We start from the raw sequence: 27,630 nt of genomic DNA, 5'->3' as shown, positions 1-27,630 counted from the left end.
TTACTGTATACCACAGGGAATTATATTCAGTATTTTGTAATAACCTATAATGGAATATAATCTGCAAAACAAACAAAACTGAATCACTGTGCTGTACACCTGAAACTAACACAATACTGTAAATCAACTACACTTCAATTTAAAAAAAAGATTTTTGACTGTAGATCTAAATTCGTGATTTCAGAAGGGAAAAGCTTTAAGCCAGAAAATGCAAGGTAAAAACCACAAAGACCAGTGAACTGCACAATGTGGGCCCAGGTAGTCAGCCAGTCACCAGCTTAGCAGGGGCCCACTGCTATTCAATGTTAGGACTGATCTTTTACTAAGACATACATTTCAAGCTGAAACGTGTCCAACTCCAGTAATGTATCTCTGTAGAGATAACAGGGTAATATGCAAAGTAATGAATAAGTCATTACCGATTTGAGTCAAATATCATGGGAAACTATCAGAATTATTTTAAAATATATTAATAAAGCCATTCCCCCAACAAATGGGACATTTTATGGAATTCTCAAAACCTTCCCCCGCATTGTTTGAATCATCTTTAATACATATCTTCACCAAGATATTCCATGCACCTTGGTGTTGCGAACTCACCTTTTTATTTTTATTTATTTATTTTTTTAGGCATTTTATTTTAAATATAGCAGTGTGTAAATGTCAATCCCAAACTCCCAGTCTATCCCTCCCTCCCACCCTTCCCCACTGGTAACCATAAGTTCATTCTCTAAGTCTGTGAACTCACCTTTTTAAAAATAGCTTTATTGAAATATAATTCACGTAACATACAATCCACCTATTTAAAGTGTAGAATTCAGTGGCTTTGGGTATATTCACAGTTTTGTGCAACCATACCCACAGTCAATTATACAACATTTTCATCACCTCAAAAAGAAACCTGGTACCCTTTAGCTATCACCTCCCAACCCCAACTCACCTTACTAGCAATATAAAAGTGGCTCACCCCTCCCCCACCAAATATCATAAACAATAATTTCTCAATATTGGAATTGCCCTATGATTGTAGATTAAGAGCAAACAAATCCTGATAACACCCATGACTAAGACTCATTATGCTGAACCAGGTTGAGCCTCAAGCATCCTCTGTGTTGAAGACAAGCCTCATCAGCCTCTGCATGGGGGGAAGGGGGGCGGATTCAGCTAAGTGTAAGGAAGAGTGGGTACGGAAGTCTCCAAATAGTATTGTAGAACCATCTATTTCTCTCTTTGATTCTATCAGGTTTTGCTTCACGGCTTTTGATGGTCTGCTATTAAGTTCATAAATGTTTATAATTGTCATATCTTCTTGCTGTATTGAACCTTTTATCAATATACAATGTCCTTCTTTGTCTCTTGTAACATTTTTGGATTTGAAATCTATTTTGTCTGATATTAGTATAGCCACTCCTGCTCTGTTTTGGTTCCTATTTGCATGAAGTATCTTTTTCCATCCTTTCACTTTCAACGTATTTGTGTCTTTGGATCTGAAGTGAGTCTTTTGTAAACAGCATATAGTTGGATCATGTGTTTTTATCCATTCTGCCAATCTCTGTCTTTTGATTGGAGAGTTTAATCTATTTACATTTAAAGTAGTTACTGATAAGGAGGGACTTACTTCTGTCCTTTCGCTACTTGTTTTCTATATGCCTTATAGCTTTTTGTCCCTCATTTCCTGCATTTCTTTCTTCTTTTGTGTTTAGCTGATATTTTGTAGTGAAATGTTAAAATTCTTTCTCATTTCCTTTTGTGTATAACTATTTTCTTTGTGGTTACCCTGGGGATTACATTTGACATCCTAAAGTTATAATGCTCTAATTTGAATTTATACCAGTTTAACTTCAATAACATACAAACACTCTGCTCCTTTACAGCTCTGACCCCACCCCTTCCAGTCGTTGATGTCATAAAATGACATCTTTATGCATTGTGTCCCCCAAAACATAAACAAATAATTCTTTTAAATGTACTAGTCCTTAAATCATGTAGAAAACAAAAAGCGGAGTTACAAATTATTGTTACATTAATATTAGCTTTTATAATTGCCCATGTATTTACTGCTTTTGAGATCTTTACTTCTTCATACAGCTTCAAGTTACTGCCTAGTGTCTTTTTTTTTTTTTTTTTTGGCTGCCTTGGGTCTTTGTTGCTGTGTGTGGGCTTTCCTTAGTTGCAGTGAGCGGGGGCTACTCTTCATTGCGGTGCACGGGCTTCTCATTGCGGTGGCTTCTCTTGTTGCAGAGCAACAGGGGCTTACTGAAGCACATGGGCTTCAGTAATTGCGGCTCGCGGGCTCTAGAGCGCAGGCTCAGTAGTTGTGGCGCGCGGGCTTAGTTGCTCCGCAGCATGTGGGATCTTCCCAGTCCAGGGCTCGAACCTGTGTCCCCTGCATTGGCAGGCATATTCTTAACCACTGTGCCACCAGGGAAGCCCTGCCTAGTGTCTTTTAATTTCACCCTGCAGGACTCCCTTGAGCATTTTCTTCCAGGGCAGGTCTAGTGGTAACAAACTCCCTTAGCTTTTGTTTTTCTGGGAACGTCTTAATTTCTCCCTCACTTCTAAAGGAAAGTTTAGCCAGATATAGGATCCTTGGATGATGATTTTTTGTTGAAAACTGGACATTTGAATCTAATAATGTGTTAACTTTGGAAATCAGGTTTTCCCCTTTCCCAGAGTTTGCTGGATTTTGTTGTTTTTGTTGTTGTTGTTGTTTTATTGTCATAGGCTGTCTCTGTGCCAAGCCTGAGCTATAAACCTAAGGTATTCTCAGGTCCTTTCTGAGCTTGCACTTTTCCCTGGGCATGCATAGTCACTTTCTAATTTTCCCCATATATGAAGGTGATTTTGAATGTCCTTGTCTTTGATACCTGGCTCCCAAAAAGGAAAAAAGAGAAATATGAAGAGGGGAAGGTGCCAGTTCTCTAAATCCCCTACAAGTCACATCAGCTGGAAGATGAGGGACTTACAGCAATGGTGGGAGGTACGACAATGATCACCTGCACGTCTGTGATCAGAAGGAGCAATCAGTGATCGGAGCATAGATCCCCGATATTTGGAAGACAGGGTCCTTTTTGCCCACCTTGGTTCCTGCAAGCTGTACGTAAGATGCTACACATCTGCCTGCCACGTGTGCAGATCTGCGCACAGCTGCCTGCCACGTGGCTGGGGATAGGGAATGGGTAGCTACTACTGTGCTAAGAGCGGAAATTGACCAAAATTAACCTTCCAAGTCTTCCCCTGGAAGTGACAAGCCTTATTCAATAAACTCCAGAGTTCCAAAATAGTTATGTAAGACAAATTCTGCCAGTGCGATTGTTATTCTAGGTGGGGAAACACATTTCCTGTTGCTTCTTACTCCACTACCTTCCCAGAATCCTCCTTGGCACATTCACCCTTGGGTCCCCTGTCTGTTCACCCCATGCCCTAGCACATCTATACAAGTAGGACCTCCAGTTTTCCTGTTCCACCCCCTACCTGGGTGTGCAGACTATTGAAGAGGTCATGAATTCCTCAGCAAGGGGCATCAGCCACATGTCAGGATTTATTGGTCCCAGAGAACCAGGGACCCACCTCTTTAAATCTCTCAACTCCTCCTCCATCTTCTTGCAGTCATATATCCTGTTACATTTTTGCCTAATTTTCTACCAGTATGATCAAATTCCTGAGAAAAAGAGAGGGATCTTTATGCTCTCTGTGTGTGTGTGTGTGTGTGTGTGTGTGTGTGTGTGTACACACGTGTGGATATACCAGCACCTTCTTTTCTAAATCCCAAAACCATAACAAGTTTTGGGTTTGTTGGGGTTTTTTTTTTCATTTTTTTAAAGTTAAATTCTGTCAACAAATTTCCCCCAAGCTCTCTGAGTTAACTATGGACAGTAGGGTCGTTTGAAAGATTCTTGGCAAAACTTAACACCTGCAAGAACTTGAACAAGGAAAACCAGCCCATGAGCATGCATGCTTGATGCCTCTGAGCCTGGAGCAGGTCCTCTGACCATGACTGGTAGAGAGAAGTGGTGACATGTCGCCTCCCGTCTCTCCCCTCACTGCCTCTCACCCTCTGAGTGATGTTGGTCTCACTTGTGGACTAATAAACACTGGGTTGATGGGAGGGGAGACTGCAGGCTTCTTTACCCTGAAGAGAACTGCAGCTTGACTGGGCTGCTGAACTGGGCCTTTGTGAGGAAAGGGTTCCCCTGGCTCTCTCCCCCACCTTGTAAATGCCCAGGGAGAAAAGGCCCACAGGGGAGTGAGTAACCCTCACAGTCGTGGCTGGCCAGTTCCTTGCTTGCCTGTGAGTTCCCAGAGGAAATGCAAACAAATCAGACTACACTTGGCTGCTGGCCAATGAATCTTTTAACTTCTTCAATAAAAAGTCTTTAAAACTTTGATTCTGACCCAGATCTTTTGCTCTAGCATAAAAACTGCTGGGCCTCAAGTCTCTCTGTTGAGGGAAACAGTGTGTCTGTGGCATTTGAATAAGGATGTTTATCTCAGAAATTGTTCCTTGAGCTCCACCAGGTTCTATAATAAGCTCACTGCATCTCACTTCATCCTTCAAACCTTCCTGAATATCTGGTGTGTGCTTACCTACACCCCTTATAGCAGTTGTTGGGTGAATTTACTTGTGAATGCTCTTAACTCCATCTTCTTTCTCTGTAAGCCCCCAATTATGCTTTGTAAAAGGGCCCAGAGGTTGCTGAGTTTCCACTGAAACCAGGACAAGAGAGAGCAAACACTCAGGCAGGAGGCACTTAAAAGGTGCTGGTCACTGGTATTCACTATCCAAAGTGGTCCTGGAGCTACCACATTACAAAAAATAAAAAATAAAAATAAACTTAAAGAATTGGTGAGATATAAGGTATAATTTTGTTTACTTTTAGACTAAATGGTAAATTAGATTTTTTTTTTCATTCCCCCTTTGTTGCCGCTTACTTCCAAAGCAGATTATATGGCAGATACCTGCTCTCTAAAGCCACATCTCCTGCTCTTATAAACAGAAGTCTCAGGAGGAGGAAGAACCAAGTTTTCCAGACCTAGGCATCTCTCCTAGTCTCAAATCAATACTCTTACCACCTTTACTTCCACTCCTTCCTAGAAATAATATTACTGAGTTCACTTTGAGCCTTTGAGAGGAAGTCTGGAGGAAATCAGTTGCCAGCAAACCACTAAGCAGTGGTTTTTTAATCTACCCTGTCACCAATTTACCTATACAACATGGACATTCAAACAGCAGCTGAACCCTCCGATGTGTCTCCTGGGTATTGAACTTGAAACTCCTCAACCTGAAATCTGCCAGCTCCAAACCTGTAGCATACCTGGGAACCAAAGCCATCAATAAGGTTCCCCAGAGAATCTCAAGTAGCTGGAAAAGTAACTGGGAGCAGGAGAGGATTCCAAACTCAAAGAAAGAAGAGAGAATCACAGATCAGACCCCAGGCATATTTTTTCAGGAAACTGGCATGAGCAATAATTGTTAACCCATTTCTTTATTTGCTCCCTTAATTAACACCTTCACAGAGTCAACCCCACACTGTTCACTTCCACCTAAATGACTTTTAGTGACAATAGATGATAACCAACTCCATTTCAGAATTAATTTCCTTTAATGGCACACTTCCAGATGTGTCACAGGGCACTGAGTGTTATAAAGAAACATTTTTTGTTACTGTTAAAGTGCCAGTTTAAATTTGCATGTACATAAATGTGCTGAGTCTAGTCTGTTAGGTCACCACCAAATCATTTCTAAAGATGAACACCATTAACCAGAGGGGGGGAAAATAGAGGTTCTAAAGATGTCTGCTCCTTGCATTCCCTATTTAGGCATCCTTTCTCTCTTTTAGCCTGGTGGCTATACACACATCATTTCCCCCCACCCCACTTCCACCACACACACACACACACACACACACACACACAATTTACTTTAGTCACCCATTAAACAATTTCATTCTATCATAATGTTTGTGGATGAAATGTGATACTTGACCTCATTTTGTTCTGTTTTCATTATCTTGTTACCACTATATTCATATATTTACATGGAAACTTCTAAAATTGGCCAGAACTCTGTTGGAGCAGACAAATTATGAAGCAGATGAAATAACATATCCGTAGATATTTATAATGCTGTAACTTTCTAAAGCACTATGAAGTCAACTCCTCATATGAAGATAATATTGCTAGTGCTGGTATTTATGGCAAGTCATAAATGACTACATTGGATGCCTATTTTGGGTAATGGCTTTTCGGGTTTTGGAAGAATCCCTCACTGTAGGTCACTTTATTTGACATTACTCCTTTCCCTGGGGAATTTCTGGATGACTGTTTAAGGGCAGGCTGATCCTGGAGCGAGGCAGCCAAGGCTTCATATAAAGGGGTGTGGTCATTGTCACCTGCCCAGGTAAACAGTAGTTTCTGTTGTTCTCAGGTTGTAGCAAGTCCTATCTCAGGCTGTCTGGAAGCAGTTGAGGAGTCACAAAGCTGCGCATTTGCTTCTGCTTCCCCTCTGCTTCCTCTGTTTCTATCCTTGTTCTTTACAAGAACTAGAACCTGATTGCTTTGGAGCTCAAACACAATTGCCTGCCCTGTCATTTCTCCATCTGACCATCCCTGCCCTCTCCCGAGCCATTAACCCAAATTCCTCCTCCATGGTACAATTTTACCCCTAGAGAACAGGACTTAGCTATTCTGTTGATCAGCAGACCTTGCTTGGAAGCCCACTTCAGAAAAACAAATAACAGAAAATTTCCTGCTGTTTTCAATCTATGGTCTCTCTGAGCCCATCTTGTTTCATTTCTGGCTGCCCAAATTCTGGTCCGTTTGAGAAAATGACAGTCTCTCAGCAGAAAGGACTGACTTAATGTAAGCACCACACACTTGGTGAAATTTTAGGAGTTCCTAGGGAAAAGCCTAAAATTCTAACATTGGGACTCTTTCTTTTGAGTAAAGCATCATATTGCCATACATTTCTATGCAAAGTTTAAATATTCCTGAGAAGGATACACAGTAATCCACTATCATGCCTAACACCTTGGCACAGCTGTAGGTCAAATAGCTAGCTGTTTTCTTGGAAAACAATGTAATGGAATATTGATGTGGCAAGTTTTGATAGAAGATAGAGGACAGGGTATATAAAATACAGAAAACCCAGGAAGGGATAGCACAGTAACCCTAAGTAGATTACCATAACAGAATGAAGTGGGCAACATTAAGCACCTAAAGATTATGACAAAAAGAAAATAGAGAAGAGCTCTGAATCAATCAAGGTTCAGTCAAGAAAACAGAAAGCACCCCAGACATTTCAAATGAGAGAATTTGGTACAAGGAATTGATTATCAAGTTGATGAAGGCTGAGGAGCCTAACAGGGTACACTAATGCACCCCATAGATTGGCAGTAACATGAACCCAAGCTGCCACCAATCCCTAGGGCTGAAGGGACCATGAAAAGAGGCAATGTTACTAACTCTCAAGAGCTAGGGTATCCATTTTTGAATAAAAATTTGAAGTAGATTTTAGGCATGTTCTCACTTCCATTTCCACGTAACCCCCTTTTTCAGGATGCCCAGCCTGGGGGTGAAGATCTCTTTATAGATTACATAAAAGATTAAAGAAAGTCACTGTACCCCCATGGAACTCAGTCTAGATCCCATCTGGCATCAAAGAAATGTTGAGTCCTTTCAGGTCTTTGAATAAACGTAAAGGAGAGAAATGAATTTGATCAACCCTTGCCCCAGCTGCCTCTCTCCCCCAGCCCATCAGAGGTAGGGCGACCATATATCCTTGGTTTGCCAGGGACAACCTCAATATATGCTTGTCCTGGTATCACATCTTTTTGCATATGTCCTGGAATTTTCACCTTTTAATAAAGTATTATTAAGAGGTAAAAGTATAAAACTCTTAGAAGGAAATATAGGTGAAAAATCTGCATGACCTTAGATTAGGCAATGATTTCTTAGATATGACACCAAATGCACAAGCAATCGAACAAAAAAATAGATAAACTGGATTCATCAAAATTAAAAACTTTCGTGCTTTCAAAAGACACTATTAAGAAAGTGAAAAGACAACCCACAGAATGCGGATAGTATTTGCAAATCATCTGATAAGGGTCTTGCATCCATAATATATAAAGGACTCATAACTAAACAATAAAACAACAAATAACCCAGTTTCAAAATTGGCAAAAGGTTAACAGACATTTCTCCAGAAAAGACGTGATGTTGAGCACATGAAAAGATGCTCAACATCATCAGAATTAGGGAAATGCCAATCAAAACCACAATGATATATCACTTTACCCACTTCACACACTAGATATAACAAAAATAACAGACAATAACAAGTGCTGATGAGGATGTGGAGAAATCTGAAGCCTCATGCATTGTTGGTGGGGATGTAAAATGGTGCAGCCACCGTGGGAAACCATGTGGCAGTTCCTCAAAAAGTTCAATATAGAGTTACTATATGACCCAGCAATTATACTCCTAGGTGTATACCTAGGAGAACTGCAAACATATATTCATGCAAAAATTTATACACAAATGTTCACAGCAGCATTATTCATAATAGCCAAAATGTAGAAACAATCCAAATGTCCATCAACTGGAGTGGATAAACTAAATGTGGTGTATCCATACAATGGAATATTAACAATAATAAGTATTGTTAAATGCTACAACATGGATGAAAGTTATGCTAAGTGAAAGTAGACAGACACAAAAGACCACATATGGTATGATTCCATTTTTATAAAATATCCAGGATAGGCAAATCCATAGGTACGAAATAACATTAGTGGTTGCCAAAGGCTGGGGAGATGGCAAAATTGGTACTAACTGCTAATTGGCACAGGGTTTCTTTTGGGGTTGATGCAAATTAGATAGTGGTGATGATTGTTCAACATAGTTAACATACTAAAAAACACTGAATTGTACACTTTAAAATGATGGATATTATGTTATATGAATTACATCTCAACAAAAAATGCTAAAATTTAACAAACATATGGTCTTCAGAGAATATTATCAACAATTTCAAACTTATTAACTATAAAATGCAACTTTGAAGAAGATTACAGGCAACTTTGAGAAAAAAGTTAATAACATATCTTTCCATGCATTCTTCAGAAAAACACCAGTGACCTGTTTTGGGACAGAAATGGCTAGGAAATGTGAATATGTTCCAAGAAAAATAATTCTGCTTATGTTATTTTTTTTAATGATCAGATAATCAGTGTAAAGACATAAACTTTTGCTTTGATATACATAGATTTGTGTTGTTTTTTTCCCCAAAATTTGTTGAAAATAGTTTTTTATTTTATTAATCCACCAATATAACAAAAGCAATTTGTTCATCAATGAATATTTCAAAAATTGTATAATTCAAATTATATTTAAGACATCACTCACTTTTAAGTGTCTTAGTTTCCACCACAGATTATATGATCACCCTACTTAGAAAGAAAGAATCCAGAGTAACAGGTAATAGCTCCTCTGTACCCTGAGGAACCAGGACACTGCACACCCTCACAGAGGAGAAGGTCCCCTGTGAACACACTGTGGGGCTCCTGCAGTTACCTGTGTCCCTACCACCACTGCTCTCTGCCATTGGATAGTTCCCCCAAACCGAGAACTCCCTAAGGGCAAGGACCTGGTCTCATTCCCCAGGAACTAGCACGCAACTGGCCTATAAAGGGTGCTCGAATGATGAAAGGGAAGAAATAAGGGGAGGAGGAAGAGAAGGAGGGAGGATTACCCCCACTTGCTCTATTCCTGCAGGCCCAATCCTCCAGAGGTCGTGTCCCCCTCTGTTCTCTAGTATGAGGTCTGGGAAGAAGCATAAGAAGCCTGCTGTGACAACTGGCACTTGCTCCCTCTCCTCTCCGGGCTTCTACACTGGCAACAGCACCTCCCCGGACCCATAGTAAAGCCTGACATCCAGCCTCAGACAGACTGCCCTGCCCCAGAGAGAGATACGCATCCCCCGACCTCTGGTCCTGAGGCCCTGGGTGGTCTGAGGATTCTACACTATGCCCTGTTGAGAGCAGTCAGGGCACAATGCCCAAGAAACTTAATATTAAGAGGATCGCAAGTTGATGTGGCTGAAACAATTCTTTACTTCATTAAATAATTATATATGTACCTGTGTGTGTGTGTATCTGTGGATGTATGCTGGATTAATCTGCTTATCATTCATTTTTGGTGATGATTATTCTTCTAATAAAAAACAAAACCAAAAAAAAATACCAGTGAATAATCAATTACCAATGATTAATTTGTTAAACATAGTTTTCCTCTGGCTTCACAATTACCTGTTTCAATTAAATAAAATAATCACAGCATTATATAATTTCCTGCCAAATTAATCTAAAGTAAAAAGAAATTACTGTAATTTTTCAATTTTCTTTAGACTAGCTGGACTTTTATCATTCAGAATGGCTCCAAATCTGGAAGTAACCAAGAAAAGAAAAAGCAAAATGTCTCCAGTAGAAAAAGAAAAACCCTCCCAGTGACAGGCTTGTCAATCTGCTCACGGAAGTTATGGCACCTTCTTACTGGCAGAACACCCAAAGGGCCAGCTGCTCCTCACCAAAGCCAAGAGGTGTGAAAGAAAAAAAGGAAATAAGAAAACAGGCAGATGGTATTCAAGGATGATGATAAAATCCCAATCTAAGTCCTAACTCTACTGCTAGATATCTGTGTGACCTTAGGCAAGTCACTTAAACTCTCTGAGCCTCAGTTTCCTCATCAATAAAATAGGAAAATAATATCTGTCTTCAGGGCTTTAGGGAGATTAAGCCCATGATAGTGTTTGGAACAAACCTCTGACCCAGTGGCACTCAATAAATGTTTTCTGGTTGTTTTGATGACAAATTACTTTTTGTTGGAGGCCTTTTGGATTCAATTAGGGGTAGAAAGTCATTATAGATAGTAGATAAATTATATAGAGGAGCTTGCAGAATACAAGTTGGGAACCCCCTAATGTGAGGGAAGTTGACATTTTAATTTTATTTTATTTTAGCTGTGCCACGCAGCATGCAGGATCTTAGTTTCCTGACCAGGGACTGAACCCATGCCCCCGACAGTGGAAGCGTGGAGTCTTAGGCACTGGACCCCCAGGGAAGTCCCAGAGGCTGATATTTCAAACCAGCTTTGTACTATTTAAAACAGAGAGGACAAATAAGTTTCATTCTGAGTGGCAACTCAGACTAACTAGTAGTGGATGCCCGAAGTGCTATGGCAGAAAGGATTCTGAAGCTGAGTCCTGAATCCAGGGGCAGGAGGGATGTGATAGATTGCAATGTCCACCCCGACCTCAGAAGAGGAAGTGATGGCACACGCCATTCCTTATCTTCTATGCACAAAGGACAAACCTGCAATGACTTTGGTAGCCAACTTCCCAAGAGAAACTCAGACAAGTAATAGTACTTCTTAAACCAAGAAATATTTTAGTTGAGAAACAATTTACTTTAAAAAAAAAAAAAACTAACAAAAATGCCAATACTGGTAAGATCTATGACACTACAGGGACAACTCTTCATGAATATCCTACTTTTCTGACTTCTGCCCTTGAAACCTGAGGGAGAGGTTGGGAAGTGATACTCTGTTAGACAGCCCAGGAGCTGACAATACTTTCAACATTTATAAGTTTCATGTCCTTGGAAGGAAACTTTGAGAAACAACCACCCTCTCCCCTGCTCCCTCACTCCCCAAAATACCTACTATTCACAGACAAATCAGTAGTTCAAAGTCCACAGTATTCTTCCACAAAGAACATTCCCAAATACCACTGCCGATACTGGAGTTTTTAGCCTGGAGTTGTTCCAGCAAAGGCCTCTGCTTGTGCCCTTCTGGCCTGCCTGGCAATGTCTGTTGATGCAAGTCTTCAGAGGCTTCACTCTGATGGGAAGATTTAAGAAGTCCTCTTCTACTCCACTCTGTTTTCTTAATCAACACTTAGCTGCCACAATAAGGGGCTCTCCCTTTTGATGCTAACTGCACTCCCTAATTGTAGGTTCATTATCTTTAATAACCTGGCCAAACCTAAAACATACAGAGGAGGGTTCTGTGTCTGCAAAGAGTGACACATACCTCTCCTTTCCAAATTTTATACTGAATTTGATCAAGTGCCTCAGGAATCCCTAGAATAGGGTAGGAATGTGTCCTTCATGAAATCAAAACCTGGTTAGGGCACTACCTCTTTCGGCCAAGAGTAACAAGAACTGAATTTACTCTCTTGCCTTAAATAACTAGGAAGCTGGAGAAATTATATGAAATCGTGATTTGTTTAGACTTTGAGAAACAACCAGCAAAAGACTCTAATTTCTCTGAAAGAAGGGGAACAAAAGCAAGGCAAGCCCTGTGATTGTCCCACCTTACTACCTGGAGGCAGTTTCCAGGGCACAGGATAGGGAGGAAAAGTTCTAAGAGTTCAGGGAGGCCAGGATGGCTATATTTGCAGATAGAAATAGTTTATGTTTCACCAGCCAAAGTGCCCTCGTGACACAGAGGAAGAATCCTCAGAAAGGTGTTGCCTTAGGGGGGATAAATTAACCCTAGACTAAAGATTGTTCTGGACCAAGCCTAATAAACCTTAAAGGCAGGTCTTGAAAAGATCAATCCGATTCCAAGTACCTAATCAAGCACCAGAACAAACCCAAACACCATGTAAAAGAATATAGTAAAATCTAGCACCCAACAAGCTAAAATTCACAATGTCTGGCATGTAAAAAAAAAAAAAAAATACCAGGCATGCAAAAAGGCAGAAAAATATGACCAATAACAGGAGAAAATACAATCAATAGAAACAGACACAGGCCCCATGTATAATGGTTAGCACTCTGAACCCTGAAACAGACACAGAAATGACAAGAGATGCCTGAATTACTCAAAAAAGACATTACAACAGCTATCAAAAATACACTCCAGGGACTTCCCTGGTGGCCCAGTGGTAAAGAATCTGCCTTCCAATGCACGGGATGCAGGTTCGATCCCTGGTCAGGGAACTAAGATCCCACATGCCACGGGGCAACTAAGCCCGCGTGCCACAACTACTGAGCTCACGTGCCTCAACTAGAGAGCCCACGTGCTCTGGAACCCACGTGCCACAACTACAGAGCCCACGCACCTTGGAGCCTGCACGCCACACCTACAGAAGAGAAAGCCCACATGCCACAACTAGAGAGAAGCCCGCATGCCACTACAAAAGATTCCACATGCCTCAACGAAGGTCCTGTGTGCTGCAACTAAGACCCAACGCAGCCAAAAGTAAAATAAAATAATCTTTAAAAAAATAAATAAAAAATAAAAATAAATAAAATTACACTCCATATGTTTAAGAAACTAGGAGAAAACCTGAGCATGATGAAGAGAGAACATGAAGATATAAAAAGGACCCAAATGGAACCTCTAGAGATGAAAAATATTATGTCTGAATTGAAAAACACATTAATAGCAGTTTAGACAAAGGTAAGTTAGACATAGGAAGGAGGCAAAGACAAGAACAAATAGATATCAAATTCTTCCAGAAGTTGAGGGAAATTCTTCCTTTTATTATTATTATTACTACTACTACTTATGTTTTGGCCGTGCCACACAGCATGTGGGATCTTAGTTCCCTGCCCAGTGATCGATCCCATGCCCCCTGCATTGGAAGCGTGGAGTCTTAACCACTGGACTGCCAGGCAAGTCCCTGAAATTCTTCCTTTTAAGAAGACATAATTCTCTTGGAATTGCCATTAAAGTTTAAGGATAATGGATTTAATGTTAGGATTAGCAGCAAGGAAGGAATAATCACTGATTGTTTTTTCTAGATTTGATCTTTGTAGGTCTATAAATTGAGATCTTGGTTGAATGTTAGTTCCAAGATAACACTCTTCCATAGAAATATAATGTAGTCACATATTTAAATTTTCTAGTAGCCACATTAAAAATAAAAATAGGTAAAATTTTAGTAATATATTTTATTCAGTCTAATATATTCGAATAATTTCAATATTGTTAATATAAAATTTTAATATTTTACATTTTTGTACAAAGTCTTTAAAATCCACTGCTTATTTTATACTTAAAATACATCTCAGTCCTGACTAGTCACATTTCAAGGGCATGGTTACCACATGTGGCTAGTGGCTAACATATTGGACAGCATAAGTCTATGCAGTTGCATTAGTCAGGGTAATACTAGGTGTTGCAACAAACCCAAAAATCACAGTGGCTTAACACAACCCAAGACTTATTGTAAATTCGGGTTACAGTCCAAGGAGGTTGATTGGGAACAGAAGTTTGCCTCATTCAGGGACTCAAGCTTCTTTTAGCCAGTGGCTCCACTGTCTCCTTTCTGGAGACTTTCACCAGATTCTCTTTATCCAACCACCTAATGAGCAAAGAGTAGGGCATGCCACTGAAGGAGCATCAGCTACGGGCACAAACTCTCCTCATAGCAAATCACCATCATACAAGGGCCCAGCCAAACCACATACGCACTTAAGACCTCTAGTTGTATTACATTCACTAACATTCCATTGGCCATACCAACAAGAATGGAAGGAGAAAGGAGAAGGGGAATGAAATATGCTGAACAAAGAACCATCACATCATGGATGGTTCAATTTGAAAAGTCTCTGGAAAAGGAGAAATTAAAGCTGAGCAACTGGTGTGTTTCCTTCTCCACTGGTAGTGGTAGCCTTGCTGCTCCCATATTCTCCAAGAAAGACAGAGCATAGATTAATAATAAGCAAAAATATGATATGAAAAAACTGATTATAGAAAGTGGCTCAAACTTCATTACTAGGGGCATCTTAATGACGTACAATCTTTTTTTGAAAACCCCTTTTTAAACAGTAAAATAAAACATAGATACAGAAAACCACACTATACAAATGGATAACTTAATAACTTATTTTTTCAAATTTTATTGAAGTATAGTTGATTTACAATGTTGTGTTAATCTCTCCTGTACAAAAAACTGAATCAGTTATATATATATATTTATCATATTCTTTTCAATTATGGTTTATTACAGGATACTGAATATAGTTCCCTGTGCTATACAATAGGACCTTGTTCTTTATCCATCCTACATGTAACAGTTTGCATCTACTAATCCCAAACTCCCAATCCTTCCCTTCCCAACCCCTCCTCCCCCTTGGCAACCATAAGTCTGTTCTCTGTGTCTGTAGGTCTGTTTCTGTTTCGTAGATAAGTTCATTTGTGTCATAGTTTAGATTCCACATATAAGTGATGTCATATGGTATTTGTCTTTCTGACTTACTTCATTTGGTATGATAATCTCTAGGTCTATCCATGTTGCTGCAAATGGCATTATTTCATTGTTTTTCATAGCTGGGTAGTATCCCATTGTACATATATACCACATCTTCTTTATCCATTCATCTGTCGATGGACATTTAGGTTGTTTCCATGTCTTGGCTATTGTGAATAGTGCTGCTATGAACACAGGGGTGCACGTATCTTTTTGAATTATAGTTTTGTCTGGGTATATGCCCAGGAGTGGGATTGCTAGATCATATGGCAACTCTATTTTTAGTTTTTTGAGGAACCTCCAATACTGTTTTCCATAGTGGCTGCACCAATTTACATTCCCACCAACAGTGTAAGAGGGTTCCCTTTTCTCCACACCCTCTCCAGCATTTGTTATTAGTAGACTTTTTAATGACAGCCATTCTGACTGGTGTGAGGTGGTAGCTCATTGTAGCTTTGATTTGCATTTCTCTAATAATTAGCGATAATGAACATCTTTTCATGTGTCTATTAGCCATTTGTATGTCTTCTTTGGAGAAATGCCTATTTAGATCTTCTGCCCATTTTTTCAATTGGGTTGTTTGGGTTTTTTTGTTACTGAATTGTATAAGCTGTTCTTGTATTTTGGAAATTAAGCCCTTGTTGGTTGCATCATTTGGAAATATTTTCTCTCAGTTCGTAGGTTGTCTTTTCATTTTTTTTTTATGGTTTCCTTTGCTATGCAAAAGCTTTTAAGTTTGATTAGGTCCCATTTGTTTATTTTTGCTTTTAACTTAATAAATGATTAATAAGGGGGAAACTGTTGTAATACCACCTAGGTCAAGAAATAATACTTTGCCAACCACCCAAAAAGCCACTCAGTGGGCCCAATTCCAACCACAAGCTCCTCCCTGCCCCAAAGTAACATCACCCAACATTTATTACAATCACTTCCTTGCATTTCTTTTAGTTTTAATAACCAACTATGCATCCCGAGACACTATAGTTTTGTCCTGCCCATTTTTAAGAAACTTGATATGTCTCTTTTAATCCGAAGATTCCATTCCATCTCTTTCTTTTCCTTATCTGTTGAAGGTCTCTAGGGTTTTCCAGTCTGAATTTTGCTGACTGCAAACTTGTGATGCAGTTTAACTTATTCCTGTCTCCTCTGTATTGTGAGTTGCAAGCTGGCAACTTTATCCAGAGACTTAACAAACTCAGATTATTCTACCACTTTGGTTAAGATAATAGGTGATTTGTATTCTTTCATTGGGAGGCACAAAACATCTAGTTGCCTTTCTCTGTGGTATTAACAGTCTTAGTGTTCAATACCTAGATCCATTAATTCACTGAAGATTGCAAAGTATACATATTCTATCATTTGTTTTTCATTTATTAGCAGGAATAGTTTATTAAGAGATGCTTCTCTTTATCTACCATTTGGTTATCCAATGGTTTAATCTCTTCATTTGCTAGTTTTCAACACAATGAATTTATTCCCTACAATCCTCCAACAGTAAGCATTATGAACTCAAGGATTTAAGCATATTTGGATTTCAATGCATACCTATATTGAAGCTCAAACTATCTCATTTTTGGCCAGTGGGAGCCTCTTCAAGTTAGGTACTGTGTTCTTTGCTATGACTTTACTGGTCTTTGATAGATTCTTTGTTACCTGGTATAAAAGATATTTCAGACTCATCTCACATACTTTCTGTCCCAGACCTGGAATCAATCATTTCTTTGAGAAGCCTTAGTTTCTTTTAGAGGGAAATAGTGTTATACTTCAGGCCCATAATCTGGGCAGTAGGTGTGTGTGTGTGTGTGTGTGTGTGTGTGTGTGTGTGTCCTCAACACAAAACGAGAACTACAGAATTTATTCACCATCTTCTATATTATATCTATATTTACTTTTCTCCACTCTGAGAATTCTGGTCTCAAGGATACAGACTATGATAAAATTGAAATACCCCATAATTACTCATTTGTTTTATCCCACATTACAGAGTCTCAGATAATACTACCACTACTGTTACAATTACAAAAAATTTTTTTGATTTTGCATATGTTTATATTTCCCTCCTTTCTTTCAGTTGTACTGTATCTGCATTGTCAGTGCATATAGCCATTATATATTACACCTTCTCCCTTTTAATTCTCATTTATTCCTAGTTCTACAAACAACCATACATTCAATGCTCACAACCAGTCCTTATGAATCTCATTCTCTAGTAGCTTCCTCTGGAAGGGTTCATAGGAACAGTACTCCCTGACTACTTATATGTTGATAGCAGTTTGTTCTCTTTAAACTTGGAGATCAGTTTTACTGAGTGTAAAATCGTTGGTTCACATCTTCCTTTGAGTATCTAAAATACATTATCCTATTTTCTTCTGGTATAAGCATGTGTCAGTCTGATAATAATCTGACTTCTTTTCGTTATAAGTTTCTTGCTATTTTTTCTTAGATGACTAAGGAATTTTTTCTATTTTTAAAAGAGTTTAGTAATCTTACTAGAATGTCTTGTCTTTGTGTTTATCAGTTGATAGTCTCAGGTATACAGTGTACTCCCTCTAGCTACAAATTTTTTTTTTAAAATTGTACTTTCAGGAATGTCCCCTTGAGTTACCCTGTTTAGGATTTGTTTTGGTCCTGTGCTTTGGATTTCTTCTTCAGGAGCTCCTATAATCCATATGTTGGACTTTCTTTGCCTATCTTCAATATTTGATACTTTCTCTTGAATATTTACTTCTATTTCATGTAGTTTAAAAATATCCTCAGGCTTCCCTGGTGGCGCAGTGGTTGAGAACCCACCTGCCAATGCAGGGGACACAGGTTCAAGCCCTGATCTGGGAAGATCCCACATGCCGCGGAGCAACTAAGCCCGTGCACCACAACTGCTGAGCCTGTACTCTAGAGTCTGTGAGCCACAACTACTGAGCCCACATGCTACAACTACTGAAGCCTGCACACCTAGGGCCCGTGCTCCACAACAAGAGAGGCCACCGCAATGAGAAGCCCATGCACCGCAAAGAAGAGTAGCCCCCGCTCACTGCAACTAGAGAAAGCCTGCACGCAGCAATGAAGACCCAATGCAGCCAAAAATAAATAAATAAAATAAATAAAATTTTTAAAAAATCCTCATTTTCATCCTCTATTTCCTTTAAGGCATTATTTTTTGTGTTTATGCACATTTGTGTTTCTTCTAGTTTACAGTTCTGAAATTTTTAATTTTTATCTCTTCCCTAATTTCTGTCACATTTCTGAGTTTATACAGTACTAATATATGCTGTTCTTTCACATCTTAAATCATTTTAAAAATTTCATCTAGCTTGTTCTGAAACAGTAGGTTAACAGTTTTGATCTATTTTGCAAGCATGTTATACTAGTATGCTTTTATTTTCTGTAGGGATATTATCCCACGTCTTAATCTCTGTCTCTCTCTCTCTCATAATAAGTTTATATGGGAGTTGACCATAGTATTTTTCTGTTGCTTATATTTTTATAAAATTATTTTTCTAAATATTTAGAGACATACTTGAAAATAGCTTTTCTAACTTCACAAAGCTTTCTTTTTTCTGTTTTTTCTATAATGTTAAAAAATATGGCAACTTGCTTTCTGATGTTTTCTGACTCTGCTAAATTTCCTCACTTTTATCTGGACCCTCTCTTTCCTTCATCTTTACTGTTCCCTCTTTTTTCTTTTTTTCCATAATGATGTTAATAAGCTGATATAAGAAACTGATAAGATTATGATCACATGAACCACTATGTGCATTACCTCATTTCACAGTAACCCTATAAGGTAGGTATTATTATTATCCCCATTATACAGATGAGAACTGGGGCACAGAGTGTTTAAGTAATTTGCCCAGAGGCACAAATTAGTAATTAGTGAAGCCAAGAATTAAAATTTGATGATCCAACTTTAATTTGCAAGTTACCTAATGATTTCTACAGTACTTTCCTACTAGGACTTGAGAGACCTTCATCTCTCAAATCCTACCACGCTATCATTTTAAGAGCAAACCTAAGCTTGTTAAATTCAAACACTAAGCTGATACTACCATAGGACCTACAGCTTTTTATATATTCACACAAGATTCCTCCTCTGTACCTACCCAATCTTTCCAAATAATGCCATTAGTTACCTCCCACTCAATAGCTAATTACTTTTAATCAATCCCCATTGCAGGAAGGAGTGTGGGGAAAACACAACCAAAAAAAAAAAAATCCCACTGAGGAAGCATGGGGTGAGATAGCATCTAAAACTGGGGTTCTCAAACTTGGCTGCGTGTTGTAATTACCTGTGGAGTTTAAAAATAACTGGAGCCTATGTCTGACCCCTCAGAGAATCTGATTATGGACTAGGGTATGGGATTTTAAAAAGGTCCCCAGTCTAGTGGATAGCATAGTGATTATACTTAGTAGTATTCATATTGTATATTTGAAATTTGCTAAGACCTTAAGTGTTCTCACCACACACACACAAAATTAACTATGTGAAGTGATGGATGTGTTAATTAACTTGATTGTGGTAATCATTTCACAATATATATTAAATCATCATGTTGGACAACCTGAAAAAAATCACACTGCACAACCTAAATATGTACTTTTTTTTTTTTTGGTCAATTGATGTATTTTTTTCCCCCCACACCACCAAGCAATTCCAATTCTAAGTGGACACACACTGGCTGTCCTACAAATTAACTCAATTCTGACACTATCTACCTGGAGATGGCATCAGATCTTAGAAATTAAAGGCTGTTTCACAGGACTGCCCCACATCAGACACCAATCACAAGTCCAGGTTGTCACCTATGCTAATGACCCAATGACTATAAACTGGAAGGTCCCACAACCCACTTCTCTGGTTCAATTAATTTGCTAGAGTGGCTCACAGAATTCAGAGAAACACTTACTTATGTTTATCAGTTTATTATAAAGGATATTAATATAAAGGATACAGATGAACAGCCAGATGAAGAGGTACACAGACTGAGAAACAGAAGGGTCCCAAGCACAGGAATTTCTGTCCTCATTGGAACTGGGGTGTGTCCCCTCCCAGGATGTGATTCATTCACCAACACAGAAGTTCATCAAATCCCTTTGTTCAATAATTTTTTTAGAGCTTTATCTCCAGCCCCCAAACCTTCCCCTTCCTTGAGGTCAGTGGGTAGGGCTGAAAGTTTTAACTGTCTCACCACTTGGTCTCTCTGATGACCAGCCCCTTTCTGAGGCTGTGTGTGGGCCCCACTCCAAAGTCACCTCATTAGCATTAACTCAGGTGTGCTCAAAAAGGCTCCTTATGAGTAACAAAAGACACTCCTATCACTTCTGTAGGTGAAGACTGGTCCAATATTTGGGTTCAAATCATTTCACCTTTCCCATAGCTCACAAAAACTCTTCTATTTAGCCCTATCAACCATCAACTAAAATGAAAAAACTAAATTCTTACATCTTGATATCCATCATCAATGAGAACCAGTTTGTTCTAGTCACGGATATTGCCCTTACCTTCATTAAATTATGTGGTAGCGAATCAAACCAAATGCCTCTCCCTAAGAATATATAAGCCTTGCCTCTGTTCCTATTTGTCACATAATATAAAGGGTGGAGAAGATGTGCAAACAAATTTCTAATTACTTTTCTCTCACTGAAGCACAAATAATCTCTAGGCTCTAGTCTCTAACCATTTGGCATAAGTCCTGTCAGACCCCATCAGGGAAAAAACTTCCTGAAGTCAGCCATTTAGTCACATTGGCAACTTAATGTTTTAAGAAAGGAAAAGTACGTATCCACTTAGGCAAATAGTTTAAAATAACTAAAGGAAATTGATTCCCTGTCTTGGAAAAAAGCCCATAAACTAGCTGCAACCACTTACGAGGACCCACTATTTTTTCAGCATTATAGGTAAACATGTTTGACTCTCCCCACTCGTAGGCCCATCTTCTCTGCATCCAGGCCACAATCTTTAAGTTTTCACAGTTTTCTGGGACTCATTTTTGTGGGTATCCTCCTATCCTAGATCCATAAAGTTTCTCGTGTGATGCAAATGAAACACATTTCCTTTTAAATAACTCCTTTTCCTGTGCTTTATCCCAGAGGGCCAGTTCCTTCCCAACTTTCCTGACGCTATTGACCTTAATAATGTCAATACAGTTGTCTCTCCCATTATCAGTTCTTACTTTGCTAAAGAAATAAGTGATACTAATTTAGCTGGTAAATCTGCCTTATCATATTCATTAGCTCCCTATCTTTAACTTCACTGACCAAATGTCTACTGCTTTCTGTCCTAGAACAAGTTCTTCTAGACCAGTAAAACTTCGTGGACATCAAAGTCCCCATTCTCCAAGTCATAATTTCTATCTGTAATCACACTGCATTTTGCAGAGAGCTCTTAAATGACATGGCAAATTCTCATGGGACTGAGCCTTAAGCTGGTAAGGTTCTCATCAAGTGGTCATATTTCCTCTCTCCTACCTGGTACAAACTGGCACGAGCTATTTTCACTAGAACCCTTTTCTGCTGACTTATATCTATAAACCAGATCAGATCACTTTTCTTTATTTCTGGGAGAGCCACAGGATCACTAAAATCAATCCTTGGATATTACCTGGTCTCAGATTACGTATTTTGAGGGAACAGGTCTCTTTAGTCATTCATTCAATAAACTGAGTGACTGTCAGGTACCAGGCAAAAGGGACATAAAAATACACACCCGGTTCCTAACCATAAAAAGCTCACAGTCTCTCATTATGCACACACATAACAAGTAACTTTCATATAATCATTAACCCCAGTCCATTTGGCTACAGGCCACCCTTCTTTTTAGTTACTGCAGTGGGTGTGAGGCATTTAAACCTCCTTTACCTTCTGTGGCCCAAAGATGGGGTTTCAAGTCTCAGAACATTTTTTCTGCTACACAGTATAGGCAACAAGAGGCACCAGTGAGATTTCAACACCATTTCTGATCTAGTTTTGTGTTTTAGGATACACGATACAGAGATGGCCAGGAGACTCAGAGTCTTTGGACACTAAGTCACCACCTGACTTACCGTGTTTCTTGCATCTTGAGGAGAGGAATACAGAAACAAAACACTCTGCTTTGAATGCTCTGGTCAGGCCAGGATGAAAGCAGGGGATAGGGACAGGCACCTGAGGATCGATCCATGCTCTAACCTGTCGGAAGCCCATAAAGTTTTCTCTGAACATCATACAGAAAGAGCAGTTATCTATACATTTAACCAGTTAGATGACATTCTTTGGGGCTGTAATGAGTATATTACTCTTTTCATCCCATTCCAATTGCCTCTGCTCTTTTTAGCTAATGCCTATCTAATTACTGAATAGTATTACTTTTATTCAGCTATTTAGATGATAAAGAACATATAGACCAAAGAACAATATAGATCACTTTGTATTTATTACACGTTTAACTGATCTTTTTCAAATTACAGAATTCAACTCCAAAATAAGGTAATTAATGCCTGGTAAGTTGTTATTCACTTGCATTTTTCCCTCCTAAATTTTGAAAACAAACACCTTAAAAGACATGTGAATAGGTTCAGTGCACTTTTAGTGACTCAGAATCATGAGACAAAGACCACATTTATCCATTAAAAAAAAAAAAAAAAAGCTCGATATTTTAAAATATTCATGACATGAACTAAAATAAAGGAACAAATAAAATACTGCATTTTCACCACAATTGTTCTGGTAGACGACAGAATATTGTCTTGAATAATGCTCCTCTGCAGAGCGTCTGTGGTGCTTGGCATGCTTGGCACATTAGCACTTGGTAACTGCTCGGCCTCCATCCGCAGTTTTTTCAGAAGGACCCTTACTCGGGGGTCCACATTCCCCTGAGACTAATCTGCCTGACTCCACAGGGACTATTCTGGTGGGAGCCTGATCCTTCTTGCTCCACCTGCTCTTAAGGCTTTCCTGTCTTCCCTTCATTCTCCCCAGATTCACACTTGCTGCCACATGCAGGCTCAGCAAAGATGCCCAGCACAGAACTCACACAGCTGAGTCTCCCCCACAATAGCTCTCACTCCAGATGTTGCCCCTTTACTTGACTAAATTATGACTAGAAGGTAAAGAGACGATCTGCCCACAAAAATTGTTCTTCCTACTTCATAGTCACATCTCCTACAATGCAAAAAAGGTTGGTGATGCCTGATCTAGAACTTAAAACATTAATTAGTTTAGGTAGAATATATACTGCTCTAAAGTTCTTTAAAATCTACTCTTTCCTATTACTGTTTTTAAAAACCATAAAAATATAAAAATGTAAACATTCTACTAAACATTTCAGTAGAAACTCTGTTACCCTACTTTTTAAGTAGTGGGTTTAGAAAGAACAAAAGTGACACCATGTTCCCCTTGGCAGACCCCAAATCATGCTCCCAGCCCTAACCTACCATTACACATTTCCCACCAACAGACAGAGCTGTAGGCCAAGCATGTCTCTCATGACAACTGCTACTGTCACCCATGAACACCCTGTAAAAAAGCAGCACAGTAGCTCATTGTAATCTCTCCCAGCTAGCTGTCCATCTGCTTGCTGGGCACCTTACATCCACTGCTCCACACCCAGCCTTGGTGACCATGCAAACACATGGAAGCAGGGACACAAAAAACAGAAACACCTCTTTTGCCACACTCTACATTCCTTTGCAAAGTGAGAGGGCACTTCCTATCTCTTTGTCAGAGTATCAGCAGAACCAGGTAGGGTGGGAGGGTGCTGCTGACAGAGGCAGGAATAAAGAGAAAGCTGATGAGTCGAGACACCAGTGTCCACCACTCCCCCATCATTCACATTCCCTTCATCATGACACTTCTGGGAGCTTAAGGATGAATCTGATCTTCTATTCAAAAGAAGAAACCTACTCAGGAAATTCGAGCCACTTCTCATTGCTCTTGCAGCAAGGTTTTACTGTATGTTTTTTAAAAGCATGAAATTAACAAGGTTTTTTTTTTCTAAATGAATAACTTATAAATTAATTTTTTTTAATGCTGCTTTTGTTTTTAGGGAGAGATATGCTAAACACAAATGACTAATGAACTCTATCAGCTTTGGGGAATCTCCTCAGCATCTTTATCAGCTATGATCAATAATGAGATAACCTAAAACCACAATTCCACACCCGGGTGATCAACAGTACCATTTAACCAGAGTATTAACTGCAATGACTTAAAACTATATTACCTGAATAGTTTCCATGGTGAAGTATCAGAAAAAGTGAAATAATAAATATTTTCCACAGCACCATAAGGTTTTATAAAATACTATTTCAGTTTTTAACATTAATGTATAATCTCAAGATTCTGGTCTATCATTCATATTAGGCTTAACCTCTTTTCTGACAAAGGCCATATATATAGGCACAACTATAACATAAAAATCATATATTTTACTGAAGAACTTGTATGGTATACTTAGACAGTCACTCTTCTGGTTGTATCCATTGAGTACTAGTGGACTCAAAGCCAAGGAAAGATGGTTTTGCCGTTTATACTCTAATCACAAATTTTAATTTGCCAAAAAAAAAAACCCAAGTGGAAACTAAGATATTTGCCATAACTAAAAAGTCCTTTTATACCTGTTTGCTTTAGTACTGTGTGCTCTTACAGGTTTTGTTTCTATACAATATTTTGTAAATGGCTCTGAGTTTGTAAAACAAGAATACAGTGATTCACTTTGAATTTTAAAAATAAACGCAAGTGGAAACAAATTTTATAGCCTAACTGTCTGCAATTATGTGTAACAAGTTACCTATAATAAAAACTGTACCACAGATTGGATCCCCCCAATATCCAACATGCTCATGGATCTCCTGAACTATTAGTGTGGCCTGTGCCAACTTAGTTCAATACTGATCTAAGCAAAACATTATTGAAAGTAATGACTTGCCTACCAAAAAGCATACATTGCATTCCAAAGCCAAATTTGAATTCGATTTGGGATTATTAAGTCCATGTCTCCCTTCCATTAATGCAGAGAACTGAGACTTGGCTTTACTATAAATCAGCTAGCACTAGAGTAAATCTGCTATAAAATTATTTATAACAAAATAAATATTTTCAGTCCCTCTACACTAATATATAAATCATTAGCAGTTTATAACATTAGCTTAGGTCACTGTTTTAGGACCCAAACATACTGTACAATCCTGAGTAAAAGGTTAGGGGTACAGTTTCTTGGGGATCTTTCTTGATCAGGAATCATAAAGAAAACACATAAAACCACAACTTATAATAATCCCCATTTTCATTAGAAGTACCATGAGTCCTTTTTACTTTGGTAAATAAGTTTATCTATGTAAACCATTTATTTTGATGGAGTAAAATATAAGCAGAGCTTCTGCTAGGATCCTTCCATCACCTTTTGACACTGATATAGTAAATAATCAGGAAGAGTAGAGCAGGAGGATCTGAACCACAGGGCTAACATGTCACCATGAACTCGGAAATGCAGCAAGCAGGGGTTGGATGGGAGCAGCTGACAGGCCAACAGCCCTTCATTGCCTACAGCAAAACAAAGTGAGAAATTCTTTAATACAAAGACTTCAATAGACATTTCTACAAAGAAGATATACAAATGGCCAATAAGCACATGAAAAGATATTCAACATCACTGATCATTAAGGAAATGCAAATCAAAACTAAAGTGAGATACTAGTTCATACCCATTAAGATGGTGATTATCAAAATAAATAAATAAATAAATAAGTGTTGGTGAGGATGTGAAGTAACTGCAACCCCCGTGCATTGCTGAATGTAAATGGTGCAGTTGCTGTGGAAAACAACATGACAGTTTCTCCAAAAATTAAATATAGAATTACCATATGACTCAGCAATTCTACTTCTGGGTATATAACCGAAAGAACTGAAAGCAGGGACCCAAACACAGATTTATTTGTATACCCATGTTCAAAGCAGCGTTATTCACAATAGCCAAAAGGTGGAAGCAACCCCAGTGTCCATCAAAAGATTAATGGATAAACAAATGTGGTATATTCGTAAAATGGAATATTCAGGCTTAAAAAGGAAGGAAATTTTGACACATAACATGGATGAACCTTGAAGACATTATGATAAGTGAAATAAGTCAGTCACAAAAGGACAAATATTGTATGATTCTACTTAGATGAGGTAACTAGAGTAGTCAAATTCATAGAGACAGAAAATAGAATGGTGGTTGTGAAGGGCTGGAGAGGGAGGGGCAATGCGGAGTTAGTGTTTAATGGGTACAGTTTTAGTTAGGAAAGAGGAAAAAGTTCTGGAGATGATGGTGGCAATGGCTGCACAACATGAATGTATTTAATGCCACTAATCTGTACATTTAAAAATGGTTAAAATGGTAAATTTTGTTATGTATATTTTACAACACAAAAAAATTCTTTAATAAAGTCTGAACAACACACTTATCTGAAAGATACTCATAACATGAAATACAGCTCTAAGAAATCTGATACTTATAAGAGCTGATTTGTTTTCTGATTGTAAGAAAGCCCCTATAAACACAAGATTGCATTTTTAGAACACTACAAACCTATAATGTCAACAACATGAAGTCTTAGTTCCTGTTGCAGGGCCTTTAAGGTAGAAGGCAGAGCAGCTTGTGATTCTGACATCTTTACATTTTGTTTCACATCATTTGCGAAGGATAACCAGAGTTTACCAAAGTCTTCAGTCGAGATTTTTAATGGCCTGAAAATAATTTTTAAAATTAGATTTATGTCCATTAAGAATGAAATGATTCTAAACAGACAAATACATTTCAAATGACTCATGGGAATAAAAAAAATCATTGTAAATCTAAATCCCACAAAATCTATGTTTTTTAAACCAAATATGATTAGAATACATACCATTATCTTCCAACCTGAAGAAAATGCTGAAAGCAAATGTTATTAAAGAACAAATGTCTTTTCAATAAATCACCCAGTTCTCTCTTTTTCTGAGTATTAGTCATTACAGTAAAATCTCACCAAGTAATTTCATGAATCATTCAAATATAAAACTTTTCTTTCATGTATACTTTAGATTTGGGGATGAGATACTCTATCAAAGTCATGTACAAGTGTAAGAATACAAAGACCTAGCACCTTAAGCAAACTGGACCAAGAGAAAGGATTTTAATAAATGTATTTTTTAAATGGTTCAGGTGACTGAAGATCAAATAGTTAACAATGGGGTATCTCTGGGAGGAATTATAGGAAATTTTTATATTCTACTTATATTTTTCTGTAGCATTTAAATCTTTATAACTATGTATTGAATTTATAATTAGGAAAAATATTTTTTTAAGATACAGAGGATTTTATTAATAAGCACAGAAGAACCGTCTGTGTCATATATGTTGTGCTTCTTCAGGTTAC

At 38.4% G+C, this 27,630-nt stretch overlaps 1 protein-coding gene across 3 annotated transcripts in view; it reads right to left on the bottom strand.

Annotated features, from left to right (window-relative positions):
* The window catches only part of AP4E1 (adaptor related protein complex 4 subunit epsilon 1), an 88,783-nt gene continuing 61,153 nt past the window's right edge, over positions 1 to 27,630 (bottom strand). Inside the window, exons 20-23 of one of the 3 annotated variants that reach the window (XM_068551552.1) lie at positions 26,802 to 26,959; positions 25,632 to 25,774; positions 22,300 to 22,423; positions 1 to 61 (exon numbers count right to left, since the gene is read on the bottom strand). In XM_068551552.1, coding sequence (XP_068407653.1) covers positions 45 to 61; positions 22,300 to 22,423; positions 25,632 to 25,774; positions 26,802 to 26,959 — 442 coding nt within the window. In that variant the 3' untranslated portion in view covers positions 1 to 44. Of the gene's footprint in view, positions 62 to 22,201; positions 22,424 to 22,680; positions 25,775 to 26,801; positions 26,960 to 27,630 lie in introns of those variants that run through there. The other 2 variants (XM_068551543.1, XM_068551561.1) reach the window with 2 other exon arrangements.

This window comes from Eschrichtius robustus, chromosome 1, assembly GCF_028021215.1.
Source record: "Eschrichtius robustus isolate mEscRob2 chromosome 1, mEscRob2.pri, whole genome shotgun sequence".
Taxonomy (NCBI): Eukaryota; Metazoa; Chordata; class Mammalia; order Artiodactyla; family Eschrichtiidae; genus Eschrichtius; species Eschrichtius robustus.
Note: the sequence above shows the minus strand (reverse complement) of the source record. Positions and strands in the feature narration are given on the sequence as shown.